The 14,744-nt window shown below is 39.7% G+C and overlaps 1 protein-coding gene across 1 annotated transcript; it reads left to right on the forward strand.

Moving 5' to 3' along the window:
* The first annotated feature begins 451 nt into the window (after positions 1–451).
* Positions 452–3,365, forward strand: LOC101160007 (transmembrane protein 74). Its single transcript, XM_023960281.1, has one exon. The coding sequence runs from the start codon at positions 1,621–1,623 to the stop codon at positions 2,389–2,391; it is 771 nt and encodes a 256-aa protein (XP_023816049.1). The 5' UTR covers positions 452–1,620; the 3' UTR covers positions 2,392–3,365.
* The last annotated feature ends 11,379 nt before the right edge of the window (positions 3,366–14,744 follow it).

Consider the following 14,744-nt stretch of genomic DNA (forward strand, 5'->3'; position numbering starts at 1 on the left):
TCAATCAAATGAAACAAAAGAAAAATAAATCCTTTAGTGGTACATTTTTCTTTTAGATCTTCTTATTCTGGAAGAGACAGTCTTCATCAAGCAGCTGGCATTGCATTTAGCAGTGAAGTTTAGTGCTTAGTTTTTGTTTTATTTTTAAGTAATTTTAATCTATACAGAATGTTTGGACTGGATGACCTCAAAACAAAACAAACAAAAAATACAAGTAAAATCTGTGCCACAATTGTTTTAAAGCTTTACTATGTGGAACTTTTACCCAATTTGTAGAATAGTTTTAAATGTGATTAATTTCATTGAATTACTCAGAGGCTCAGTACTGTTCATTAACACCAACAGGGACTGAAGCTACTAGGATTGTAACTAGACTTAACTGATGAATCAATTTATATTCCTGCAACCAGATCCATTTGTTTGAGGCAAGTTGTTAATCGAATTGAAATGACATTTAAAAAAATACCATTTGGATTGAGGCACAGTTTTACTAACTTTATGAAGCTAAACTGTGAATGGATGTGTCATTCATTCTTGTTTACTGTTTGTTTGTACACATATTTAATTTACACTTGATTATCTTGCAAGAAATACAAGGAATCTGGAAAACGTCACTTGCACTGTTTAGGTATTTCTATCTGACTCACAATGGTGGAATTTTTGGCTTTTATTTATTTCTGGTCATCTTCGGTATTCTGTGGCTTAAGCATATCTTTTCCTGCCCAGAAATATTGAACCTGCCCTGAAGCAAGCTGCTTCTGCTCTTTTTCTTTGTCGTAATGTCGTCAATGCTGAAGGTAAATTGAGAAGAACAGCCACTTGGATGATTTATCCCGGGACAGAAGCACAGAAGACCTTCAGCAACAGGGCAGGAGGGTTTTTTTCTTCCTTTTTGACCTTTGCAGTAATGTTTGTTCCAGTGTTCTGCAGAAAGAAGAAAATGGAAATCTACCAGGCAGCTGCACTGTAGCTCTGACACATTTTGCTTGTCTTATGTTGTGAAGCTGAAAGGTGCTGGTTGTAAATCCTGCAGGTGTTGATCATTGTAGGGTGTGTTTAACGTTTTTTTTTTTGTTTGTTTTTAAACACAGGTTAGTTCTTGACTGCCGACGAAGCTTGATGTCAGCTGTGAAGAAGGTTTCAGGAACAACTGTCGTAACTTAAATTTGACACCTTTGCGTTCCTGTCCAATGCCGTGCGCGCGGAATGCTGCTGGCTCCGTACTGAAGCATCATGAGGCGGGGCTGTCGATGTGCAGCGTGTGGGAGGGCTTTGCAAACATTCCCCTCTAATTGACCAGGGAGCGGAATCAGTTGGGGATCGGAGCAGCCTCAGACTGACGCAGAGGAAGTAACCGAACCTCATGTCGGTGCGTAACAGGAGTGGAATTAGGATTATTTTGCGTTTTAATGAGTAAATGTGGGCTTTAGTTGCCATGAAAGCAAACCGAGTTTTTTAGGTGACTAAACATTTAATTGTTTCGTTTTAAACAGTTGTCATGAATTAATCCTGCTGCGCTGCCTGTTGACATGAAGAAAAGTTGGAGCGTCCTGCGTCCTTTCGGGGAGTTACATCTCCTGGACATTTCAGTCTTGAAGAAAATGCGTCGCTCGCGGACGCATGGACTTTAGAAGCAGGACACCAAACCTCGCGCCGATGGCTAATGTGGAGCTCCTCTACTTTGATCAGCCGGATCCGAGAGGCACTTTCTACCTCTCTGCAAAGCAAAGTCACAATAAAGGCGGCTACGGGGGCGGAGAGCCGCCTCATCCCTCCGGAGGACAGAATTCAGCACCACGGAGAGAGACCCTGAAAGCTGAGGAGGAAACAGCTTTCAGATGCAAACATGATGAAGATGAACGGCTGATCTGCCAGCTGGTTGATTTGCACGATGATGAAGAAGAGGGTGGGCAGGAGGAAGATCAGGACGACGTCCCAGAACTTTTTCTGTTATCCGAAGAAGACCTGTCTACAGACAGCTCAGGGAGGTCTGTGGATTACGGCTTCATCATCGCCGTCACGTGCCTGGTCACCGGCATCTCCCTGGTCGCCATAACGTACACGGTCCCCAGGGACGTGCGCGTGGACCCGGACAGTGTGTCGGCCCGGGAGATGGAGCGCCTGGAGAGGGACAGAGCCAGAGTGGACGCCCATCTGGACCGGTGCGTCATAGCGGGACTGTGCCTGTTAACCCTGGGGGGCGTGCTCCTGTCTGCGCTGCTCACGGTCTCCATGTGGAAGGGGGAGATGATGAGAAGGAGAGCACTGGCTGACTCCAAACTCGCTGCCAGGCTGTACGGTTCGCTCAGTCTGAGGACGGGATCCAGCCAGACTCTGGAGTCCTGTTCGCAGCTGTCAGCGGAGGACGAAGATTTGGATCTGCTCAGCTGAATTTGAAAACAGACAAAGGCCCAAAAGGATTATGAAAAATAATGTCTGGCTATCTGTTCGGTTCATGTCAGCATCATGATGTTCAGTCCGGGACCACAAGCAGCGCAGGCTCAGCATTAGTGTCATGCGAAATGACGTGGGAAGTCCATTTCTTGTGATGCCTGGAAGAAAATTGGGTCATTAATGCTGATTTTTGGTATTTCAAACTCTCATTGAATCTCTTCACGCAGCAGAATGTGCATCAAGTTGCTTCATCTTTTATTTTCCAACATCCCCTCTATTCAAATGCGGAGATCAATGCTGGATGTGTGGGATGTCGGCCAGTTTTTGACATGGTGATATCTGCACTTATGTGCATCATAAATACAAATTGTTGCAATACAGTTCAGGTGAACACCTCCAGAAAAATGCAGAAAGAAACATGTGAATGTTTCAGAATTATCCACTTGGAATAAATAGTATTCCTGTTGAAATATATGCAGGTGCTCTTGGATTGGTTGCTGTGTGGATCGAAAGAAAAACAAAGCATTCACTTTGGATTTATTACAAAGAGACAGAATTTGGTCATGTTTTAATGTTAATGCAAGAATCTTAAATTCTATTTTGGTTTTTCAACGAGTGAGGAGAAGCAGAAACTGGAAAAATAAGATCTCTGGTTGCAGCCTTCTGGTCCATTTGAAACCTTAAAACATTCATTTTGGAATTACAGTAGTATAATCTTGAAATAAACGGAGGGATTTATTACTCTGTCAGACTAAATGTTCCTGAATTTATAGATATGTAAATATAAGAAGTCAGCTCTAGAAATCGTGTTTATTTTTCTCAATTCAGATATATCTCGTTAAAATTGGACACTAAATGACATGTAAAGGTTTTGGAGACCAAATAAATGCCATTCAAAGTAAGAACACTGATGTAGATGGAGTCCTGTGATGCATAGACTTAAAAATAAAAACTTTCTTTTTTTAAAACAATGCAAAGCTGTATTAGCTTAATTAATTGCCTTTGAAAATAGTCAAGGTGGAGCTTGTGGGATTTTTGTTGAGATGATTTTGTAAGCTGCGACAGAAACAGAAAGGATCTTTTGACACCTCGAATGTGTTTAATGACAGCAGAATTTTGTGCCAAAGTTTCTTTATTCAGATGAAACAAGATTTGAAAAAAGCTTCAAAGACATTTTTATATTATTATCTGAAATAAAATTGTGGTATGAAATTACATTTTTGTTCACATCAGTCACATCAGTTTTTTTTGCCCTTTTTACCCCTGGCTTGTTGTGCCAATGAAAATAGATACTTCAACCCCTTCATGCCTGACTTAATTTCCATTTATACAAATTATTCTTCAATGTTTTTCCATTTGTGATAAGTGGAGTCCTGGATTTAATGACATGTTGTGAATTAGCAGCATACAAGATGAATATGTTGACCCTTGTGCAATCCTTGGTACTTTAACATTGGGAGTTGGGTCATCTAGACCCACTAGACAGTGCTCTGAACCTTTTTTCTTCAATGATTTGTGATCTTCACTGGTGTCCATGGATTACATGAAATCTTTCCACCTTTATCCACCTTTGTCATGGTAGGAATAACACGTCAATGTAAGGGTGGGGGTCATCTAAGATAGCACAAGGGTTAAAGATTGAAATATGAGTTGATGTGAGATTTTTTTTGGTCTAACCAATCAAAATACTGTAATTTCATGGAAATGTACAAACAACATTTTCACAAAAATGTTGCATGACTGCTGAACATTGGATTATTTAAAAAATACAACATAAACATTCAAAAGAAAACGTATAAACGCTACGTTTTTTACATTTCAATCAGATTTAAAAAAAATAGAGCCTTTTCTTGCAATCTTAACTCAAAAGCAAACACCTGTACAAGTTTTTGAACACAAAAAAACAACAAAAAAGCTTTGAAACAGTGAGTGCTTGGAAACATTAATGAGCTCTTAAACTGGCTGACATACAGCCGTAAGACAAAAAACAGAAGGGATTGTGAAACATCTTTAAGAAGGTAATATAGCCTGAAGTATGGAAACAAAAAGAAAAACCCTTTGTTCCAGTCACCTGGGTTAAAATTTTAAAGCAACAGCAACCAAACAGATAAGGCTGTAAAAAGGAAACGTAATTATGGCCTAAAGGAGAAATCTCAATGGTCAGCAGAGGAAACTGTATGTTATGAGAACAGAAAAAGAGAAATTATTTCAGGGCCATTTATATGAAGAAGACTGAAGCAACGAGAGAAATGACCTTAACAAAACATGTTCTGGGTCACTGCTCAGAAAAAAGGGGATGATTCAGTTCCCTATTAGTCAGATAAAACTGAAAACGTTTTTTTGAAAAACAGGAAACATCTTCATAAATTTTCATAAGTCTATCTAATGTCAATTTTAGCATTTTGGATGACGATAAACATGGATGACTACTGATCTACCAGACAAATAAAAGACAGAGAGCATACAAAAAAAAAGAAATCAACTCTCTGTAGTTATTGCCCAAAGGTTGATCATCGGGAGCTGGACAGAATAAAAACAGAATAACTACCGGTATATGAGCTATGAAAGATCATATAAAAATAGAAGGGTGTAAGGATGAATTAACCATCATTACAGTCCAATGTTTGGAAACACTTTAAATGTTGCAGACATGTGACCATACAGTGTGGTAGAAAGTTTTAATTATGTTTGTTTTTGTTGGATGTGGAAAAACAATTTGAATCTTATCGTCAACCCCTAATTATGATGTGATTTGAATAGTTAATATGAATTGTGACACTCCTAAAAACAGTATCATCTCTGAGTGTATGTCGGACTAAAAAGTCCAGCCGAAAGTCTAGTGTAGTTGTGCAATGGTTGCTCTGTCCTTAAGGCACAGAGGCTCTAAAATATTTTCCCATACTGGGGGTTCGTTTGTTGTCAGCCCAAAAGGATTGAAGCCTGCGGTTGTTTACATTGAGAACGTGCAAGCTTGTTCGATCTAGAAGGAAGATGCACAAATAAATCTGTAGGCATGGCAACAGAGCCACTGAAACAAAAAGATGCATTTAAGTTGATTTATAACTGCTTAAACAAAATTGTATAACCCAATTTATTAGGAAATTCTCAATTCAATTGGCTAAATCAAAGTAGAACGTGTTCACAAAACCATTGGTTGGTAAATAAAATAAATAAAAAGAGCATTCTGTTTTGAACTTTTACATTTAATGCAACTGCAAATAAAATTAAACATCATCAAAGAATCCAGCTGCGTAAGGACATGCAGAACAAGTCATTGGGAAAACAATGTCACTGTGTAGCTACGCTTTCTTGGTTTCAGACATTCATGCCCCAGGAGGTGTAATTAGATTCTGTGCTTCTGTGATCACATGCATCTGACTGCAGATGTCGCAAAACAAGGAAACAGAATCAACAGCTTGCACGGGAAGTTCTCCTGATGATTGCAGACATTTAATCTCTATGTGAGGGCTCAAAGGAAGAGCAAGAAAAACATTACACTAGCTGTTTGAATCAAACTGGAAATCAAACCGACAGCAGTATGCGCTGCCTGTTTAAGTAGAGGATGCTGTGAGCTGACACATGTTCCTCCCTTCTTGTGCAGAAATGCCAGCTGTGTAAGTTAAGTATACAGGATGCATTACTGGTTAGCAGAGTTACAAAATTGTCCTCACTCCCTCCTATGTCATTAGTCAAATCAAAAGCTTGAATTAGCTGACATCTTGGTTAAAAATTAGATCCATTCGACATGTGCCTCTGCGATAATTTTGTTTTAGATGTGTTCTTCTGCAATGAGACACATGGTTTCATGCATATATATATATATATATATATATATATACCTTGTTCTCACATCTAGTCTACTGAGACTGTATGCTAGCCGCAAGGAAGGAGACCGAGGACTAGTGAGTGTAGAAGCCACTATCCAGGATGAAACATCCAAGATGCATGAGTACATCAAGCTCAAGGCCCCAACTGACAGTGTGCTCAGTGAATGTCTCAGAGAACAGAGGATACAGTGCTGGAGGACAGATCCTCATGGGAGGACAAACCCCTGCATGGGATGTACCACCGGACCATAACTGAAGTGGCTGATATCAAGAAGTCCTACCAATGGCTAGAAAGGGCTGGCCTACAGGACAGCACTGAGGCGCTCATCCTGGCAGCCCAGGAACAAGCCCTGAGCACCAGAGGCTCAGATCTACCACACCAGACAAGACCCAAGGTGTAGGCTGTATAAAGAGGCGCCTGAAACAATCCAGCACATAACTGCAGGGTGTAAGATGTTGGCAGGGAAAGCATACATGGAGCGCCACAATCAAGTGGCTGGAATAATATACACGAACATGTGTGCAGAATATGAACTGGAAACCTCAAAGTCAAAAAGAGAAACACCTTTGAAGGTGATAGAGAATGAAAGGGCAAAGATCCTGTGGGACTTCCAGATCCAGACTGATAGGATGGTAATGGCGAACCAACCAGACATTGTAGTAGTGGATAAAGAACAGAGGAAAGCCATTGTGGTGGATGTGGCAGTGCCAAGTGATGGGAACATCAGGAAGAAGGAACATGAGAAACTGGAGAAATACCAGGGACTCAGAGAAGAACTGGAGAAAGCCTGGAAAGTGAAGGAGACAGTGGTGCCTGTGGTAATTGGAGCACTCGGGGCAGTAACCCCCAAGCTGGAGGAGTGGCTGCAACAGATACCTGGAAAGACCTCAGACCTCTCAGTCAAGAAGAGCGCAGTGCTGGGAACAGCTAAGATACTGCAGCTTCAATGTGTTTGATAAATACTTTCACAATCTTTCATGATGGAATACATGTGGAAAATGAAGCTCAAAATTGCATTTTGACTATTTCTTTATCCAAAATGTTGGGAATCAAGAGCAGACGAAAAAAATGCAGTTGGAAAAAAATCGGATTTGTGACGTAAAAAATATACTGGGTGGGCCACAAGCTTCCTGCTCAGCTCTATTCTGATGCATTCACTTGCAGACAAATAGATCCATGAATGTCTTTGTTTTCCTCTTGTAACCCTTGTGCTATCTCAGATGACCCCACCCTTACTTTGACGTGTTCTCCCTACCATGACAAAGGTGGATAAAGGTGAAGAGCATTTCATGTAATCCATGGACACCAGTGAAGATCACAAATCATTGAAGAAAAAAGGTTCAGCGCACTGTCTAGTGGGTCTAGATGACCCAACTCCCAACGTTGAAGTGCCTAGGATAGCACAAGGGCTAAGCTGGCATCTGGCTCAAAACTGTACAGCTGGAAAGCTCCAATATTGTTCGCCATTTTTGTTGCATTGGTATTTTTAGGCTGGGTGTGTAAGGGGCTGTAAGCGAGTGGCAGTGAATGCAAACAAAGTGATGACGGGAAGTGGGGAAGACTTGCTTAACAACTCAGAGGCAAATTTCTAATGAACTACAGTAAACCCTTTTTTTTCACGGGGGTTACTTTCCAAAAAGAAGCCGTGATAGGCAAAATCCGTGAAGTAGAAACCTCTATTTTTTTTTACAATTATTATACAATTAAATACTCTTTTATACATTGAAAAGAAAGAATGAAACCATTTTACAGGCTCAAACATTTGTTTCACAAATAAAAGTACTTTAGAAACGTTTTTTTCAACAAATAACTTCTGTACTGTACTGTCAAATAATAATTTTAATCATCGATGTGAACAGAAGGCTTCAAATTGCGGAGATTAGCCCCGCCCACCGCGACCCGAGTAAAATGATCATGAAAAAAATACAAAGTACAGTCGGACAAATAGCGACTCAGGTGTATTTCACTGCTCTTCAGACTGAGCCGCTGCATCCCGACTCCGCTCTGCAGTGTTTTCTTCTTTTGAAACCTGCGGTGCAGGTGTGTTTGTTCGGGAGAAGAACATAGTGATAGGCAGTTGTTGTCGCTCTTTTTTCTATGAGTTTTAGAGAAACTCGAAATTGCAAGAGAATTTGCACGTACGTAATGTAAATTTGGCAAGCTGATTTACGTACGCGTACATATTAAACTGCAACGTTATTGACGCACAGGTAGAGAAGAAGCGGAGTGACTTTTTAGCCAATCAGAATGCAGAACACAATGCACGATGCAAATCCGTGAAGTAGCGAAACCGTGAAAAGTAAACCGCGTTATAGCGAGGGATCACTGTACTGCAGTTCTGCAGAAACTATGTCCTAGAAAACGACACAGGTTTTTTGATTTTGGCTTAAAACGACCAAATCTTAATTAAAAGACCACTGAAAACGCTTTTAAATTAGATCAAAAGATAATAGGAGTGGGATTTGGTGAACCCCTGATCTCATCTTCCTGCTCAGTTCCCTGCACTTTAACTACTTGGATTCTTTACGGTGGTACTTGTCAAATATTCATATTACTCTTTGTTTTTTATTGACACCTGTTTGGACCTGAGTCTAGCTGTCAGTCTGACTGAATCTGCTACAGTACTGAGTGCTGATAAGTTTCTACAGCCTGATGGAAGATTTTTTTTATTTGATTCAAAATTCTTGCTTGGATGTTTACTTGACCTATCCTCCGTTCTCTGATGTTCTGCCTGCTTGACAGTCTATGTTGTGAATTGAGATTCTTGGATTTAAAATTGGGATTAAAAAATGGCCTGGACCTTCTTGCATATTTGGACAAATACCAGTGTTAATGCTTACTACTCAGTCTTCACTACACCCTTAACATTCAGATATTTTGACTGTTTCCCCCAAGTCCAGTTCATTTTTTCAAAACTCACTTGACTCCATTCTTCTAGTTCAATCCTGTTCCCCTCAGATTCTCCTCAATGTGTTAAAACAGTGTCAAATACATCGTACCTCTTTTTAGAGATTTGCATTTGAACCCAAACTTGGAGATGTTGTGAGGATTATTTTTAAGACAAACGGAGGAAAAAAGAGGAAACCAACCACTACTTTAATTAAATGCATGGACGGATTTGCATTAAACTGCATCAACTTTTAATTTACATTTAAGCTCCTTACAAATGAAACTAACTTTATTCCTCAGATGTCTGCAGCATAAATTCCTACATAGTCCTTGTGAGTTTCTGCTAAAGTGTAGCCGTAAGTTTTCAGCTTACAGTACAAGCTCCTGACACATGAGTTACCAAACACTATAAATCCAAACAGACTCAAGGACATGACACATTTGTGGTTCAGCTGGCTTCTAGTTGCACTTCTGGAAAATTGTCAGTCAAGTTCCAAGAAAGGCTTCATGGCCCAGGATTCCACATAAAAATCCTATATTTAGTGTCATAGCATTTTAGTGCTGTCAAGCAGGGAAAAACAAACAAAACCAACTCTCGTTGTAACCTGGTAGACAGGGCAGAAGACAATCAGGGAAATGACAGTATGGCCCAGCCCAAGAGAAAGGCAGAGACAAGACATTTATACAAACAGGACTGACGAGACACAGGTGAAAACGATCAGGAGAAATTGGGACCAGGGAAGTAAAATTCTGAACTAATACATACAGGAAACCTTCAAAATAAAACAGGAAGCAGAACTCAAACATGACAGAAGCATAATGGAGGCAGAAACTAAGGCAAAGAAACCCAAACCACGAAAAAATCAAATCAAATCAAATCCAATCCAATCCAATCAAATCATGCTTCATTTGTAAAGAACCTTTCATACTGTGTTTTATATAGCAAAAACATTTCCCAATAAAAAAACAAAAAGTTTACAAGGAAGAAATATAAAACAAACACAAATATAAAACACACACAATTCCCTCAACCCCACCGTCCTCTGCGACCCCCCCCCACAACATTCATTCATCTTCTAATCCGTTAGTTCCCTTTTGGGGTCACAGGGCTATCCTGTGAACTTGCGGGCAAAGGCTGAGGAGATCCTGGACTGTTTGCCAGTCTGTTGCATGGCCACAATAAAAACACCCTAGCACACTAACACCTAGGAACAATTTAGAGTAACCAATGAACCCATTGGGTTTTATGCACACAACATAATAAAGCATTGAATTAAGTCTAAAGTAGAAGTAGAAGTATAAATGTGGCTTGATACTTAAGTGGAGAAACAATGTTTTGGGGACCTGTCCACACCAGTGATCCCCCCACAAAGAGGATAGGACCCCCCCCAGATCAAAGGAAGAAGTCAAACCTGGGAGATCCCACTTCAACAACCCTGTTTACTGAGAAGATTCAATCACTGATGTGGAGGATCCCTCTGAGAAAAGCACTGTAGTTAAAAAAATGTATAATAAATAAATTACATAAAAGTAAAAACAGAGATTGAAAGCCTGACAAATAAATAAATAAACCTTATTATACATTGATAAAAGTGAATAAAAAATATCAAATCAAATGAGTAAAAACAGAAGTATGAATACATCAAATAATGCAAAAATCTAATAAATAAATTCCAAAAATCATATGCAGTTGCTGGCTGTGGTATAAGTAGTTCTACAGATGACAAAAAAACGAAATCCAAAGTAGTCTTATGGATATTTGGCTGAGGCTTTATTCACAAAATCTAATTCTGTTGAACTGACAAAGAAAATCTAAGAACCCTAATCACTAGAAAATTTTCCAAAACAAAATACTTATAAAAAAATAGAGGTGTCCATGATTTTTTCCCAAAGGTTTTTTTTCTAACTGTCAAGGAGCTGATTCATCACAGCAACCAATAAATGGTTCCTGTTTTCCTTTTTTTCTGGGGACTTTCCCGGAAATAAAATAAAACCTGCAATGAGATAAGACACACACACACACACACACACACGCACACTCGTTTACTCCGTCATAAACTGCAGAAGCTCAGGCTCACTTTCAAACACTCTCAGCGGGCACACTCACAGCTGGTGGCCCCCTCCTCCTCCACAGTCCCTCGTGAATGGAGATGGTCAAAGTAATAAGTCATGGCAGCAGGCAGCAGCAAATGGAATTAGACAGCTAAAGGGGTCATGGGGGATCAGGAGCTTGGGTGTGGCTTTGCTCTCTGGGGAGTGGGAAAAGGAAAAGCTTTTGTGCTCCGGCTTCACATCAGTGCGTAGTATCCACTTATCATCAGCTGACACATCCACTCATCACGCTGAGGGACAGAGTGAGCGCCGGGTGCACTCCATGAAAAGCCTCTCTGGTACCCCCACGATTTCACACACTTTGTGTTGCTGAAATTGTAAGGAAAACTATGACTGCAGGTCTAAAGTGTTTCCTTTGAACTCCTGCCTTAAGTTAATGACTTATCCAATAATGATTCTCGTTACTCAAATGGTTGCATGGCAACGTCAGGCAGTCTCAGACCCAACTCAAAGGGAAATAAGGCAGAGCAGCAGAGAATTTATTTTTGAAAGGGAGTGGCAGAGTTAGAAGTTGGAAACAATATAATCTCCCATCATTTGTCTGCTTTAGTCACTCAGCTTAAAGGGTTTTAGGAACCAAATTTAATGCAAACTGTTACTAGATGTCATTCAGGAAGAGTTTCAAAGCCTTTCAAGCATCTGATACCAGCAGGCTGTATCCTCACTCCACTGAGAGGAGAATTAGCCAGCTAATACTTGCTGATAGTTTCAGAGAGGAGATGCAGCAATTATGCCCTGACAAATAGTTACCGTCCTCGCCGCTTTGTGGTGATTAAGTACCTGCTGCAGTTTAAGCAACACCCACATGCTCATGTCCTGGAAGGAACGCAGAAGAAACTCTATAACCATAGAAACAGGGCTGGCCTGTTGCTACGTCTGTGCCACCACGTCTCAGCGAGAGCAGGAGAAAAATATGCCCCTGTGCTCTGATGGCTGCTGTGACATGTGAAAACTGGCACAGCCCCTCAGTTATACCAGGTAGAAGAGCAAAGCTTAGATCTAAGGAAGCCATATGAAAACATATCTCCCTGAAGGACAGAGAAAGGAAGTCTCGCTTCCTTAGATTTAAGCTCAGAGGATTATCACAACCAGGATGACAGAGTCTACACCAGGTAGAAAGAAGCTTTTGGAGCTCCGCTCTTACTTTGAATGGAGGTGCTGCCATCGCAATTTGACTCAAACATCCAGTTCTTCAGAAATGACACCAAGCACACTTGAGCAGAAACAGAAAAAAATCTGAATATCAAGTGGAATTTTATCGAAAGATGGCTTGTTTTGGATTTTTCTACAACACTACTGTCACTACTGATTTTAATATCCTTTGGGTGTCGTTTCGCACAACCTGGCATGAGTTTGCTGCAACCAGCAGTTATCGAACTGAAACCTGAAATTACAGATAAAAGTCTTCTTGTTGTTAAACCTATGTAAATCACAAGGTTTTTTTTAAGAGCACAACCTAAGGGAGTAACTTTGAACCCTCAGTGCTTGACCTTCTCAAACTGAAACCCTTCAGAAGTTATAGAGGTGAGTTAGGAAGTAAATGGACATCAAAGTGGGACTGTTTTATTAACACTGTCTAAATCATGCTGCATTTTCACTGTACATCTGGCTTGGAGACCATCTGAACTGAGATGACAGCAAATTGAGAGCTCAAACGGACCAAATAGAATACTCATTTTATTTTGAAACTGTTCAAAGACTTTTAATTTGAAGGTGTACCCAAATAGCTTTTCTAAAAAGAAATTTGTGCAGTATTAATTTTTTTTCTTAAGAACCACATATTTTATTTACAGAGAATCAATTAAGCACCATCTGTAAATATCCAGGACTCCACAAGAAGCCTTTATTTTGTATTGATCATGTCTATTTCTCCTTCGGGGCTCTGTCAGAATCAATAGTTTTATATTAGTAACTCTGCAGCTGTGATCTAAGTTCCGGCTTTTCTTGTCGTCTACTAAAGCCATGGAAGTGCCTGGAAGTCTAAAAGAATTCTGCTGTAAATCTACCATATAAATGGATTTAGTTCTCAAAATAACTCTATTTCCGTAAATCCACTGGCCCCATCTGCAGGCTGGCTTTTTTCACCAGATACGAGCAATGTCCAACTTTCATCTAGAAAAGACAGACCTCGAAAAATGGTTACAAGTCCAAATGATTCAGATTGATCAAAGAGCCTTTTTTAGCTTAGGAATGCTGTTGTCATATCAACAAACAGTTTTTCCTTTATCTTTTGGTTGGAGTTTATTCACCGTCGATTTATGTGTCAGCAGATTGTTTTTGTTAAAGTTTGTTAATTTTTTTTAAAATAACCTAATTAAGTTAGGCCTGTTACCTGTGTTCAAGTTAATTTGGATTTGTTTAATCAGGGATCAAGGTGTTAAGATTCTGATTGATACCAAAGACAACTTTGTGTCTTTGGTGTCAATCAGAATCAGAACACTTTATTTATTCCAGGTGGAAATTGCATTTATAGCATAGCTCCTTCTGCAAAATTAGCAACTCATTAAAATTTTTTGGGGGGAGCCAACAATCATCTGATATTTTTTATATAACTGTGATAGGATTGATGGCTGTCTGGTGTTAAAACCTTCAAAGTGCTTTTTGATAAAACGTAGCTCAAACGTAGCTCCATCACCAGACGTTGACTGATGCTCAGAGTAAAAGTCAGTCAATACTTGCTTCTAAAAAGGATAATTTTATCAAAAATGCATTTCCAGTGGTCTTTTAATTATGATAATGCTGCCCCCCCTCCCCCCAAAAAAGAACTGCGTTTATTAGGACAAATTGTATGCAGTAGTTCATTAGAATTTTCCTCTGTGGAAAAGCAGGATTGTTGGTGTGGAGTAAGCCCATCCCTACTTCCCAAAATTTTTCAGTTTATATACTTTCTTACTAACTTACAGCTCTTCACACCCCCAATCTAAAATTAACGGTGCAACAAAAAATAGCGAGTAATATCTGAGTGATCCAGCTGTACAGTTGTGAGCCAGGTGCCAGTTTAGACAAGGAAAACAAAGACGTACATGGATCTTTTTTTCTGCAAGTGGATGCATCAGAATGGATCGGAGGAGCAAGCTTGTAGCCTGCTGATTGTAGCATCCACGTCACAGCTGAGCTTTTTCATACAACATTTTGAAATACTCAGAGATGCAATGTTAAGCTTAACTTTATTTATATGTGGCCTTCATCACGCAGAAAGTGGCAAAGACCATGTTATAAACACTAAAAACATGATTTTCATTGAAGTGGGTCTATAAGTAGAACTAAATTATGACATAGAGAAAAGTCATGGTTTAATCATAACTTTTTAATTTTGGTTGCTTTTTTTCCCCCTTCTCAGAGTGGTTTTTCTTTCACTTAAAATGCTGTTGTTGTTTGTACTGTGGTGTAGTTTATTGCCCTGTTTGCCAAATGGTTTGCAAATGCAATTATGATCATCCACTGAAAGAGCAAGTAAACCCATTTCCCATATTAAATGTTCCTTAGGGTATTGTTCCCTTGCATCCCTGGAAAGAAAAATC

This window comes from Oryzias latipes, chromosome 11 (genome assembly GCF_002234675.1).
Source record: "Oryzias latipes chromosome 11, ASM223467v1".
Taxonomy (NCBI): Eukaryota; Metazoa; Chordata; class Actinopteri; order Beloniformes; family Adrianichthyidae; genus Oryzias; species Oryzias latipes.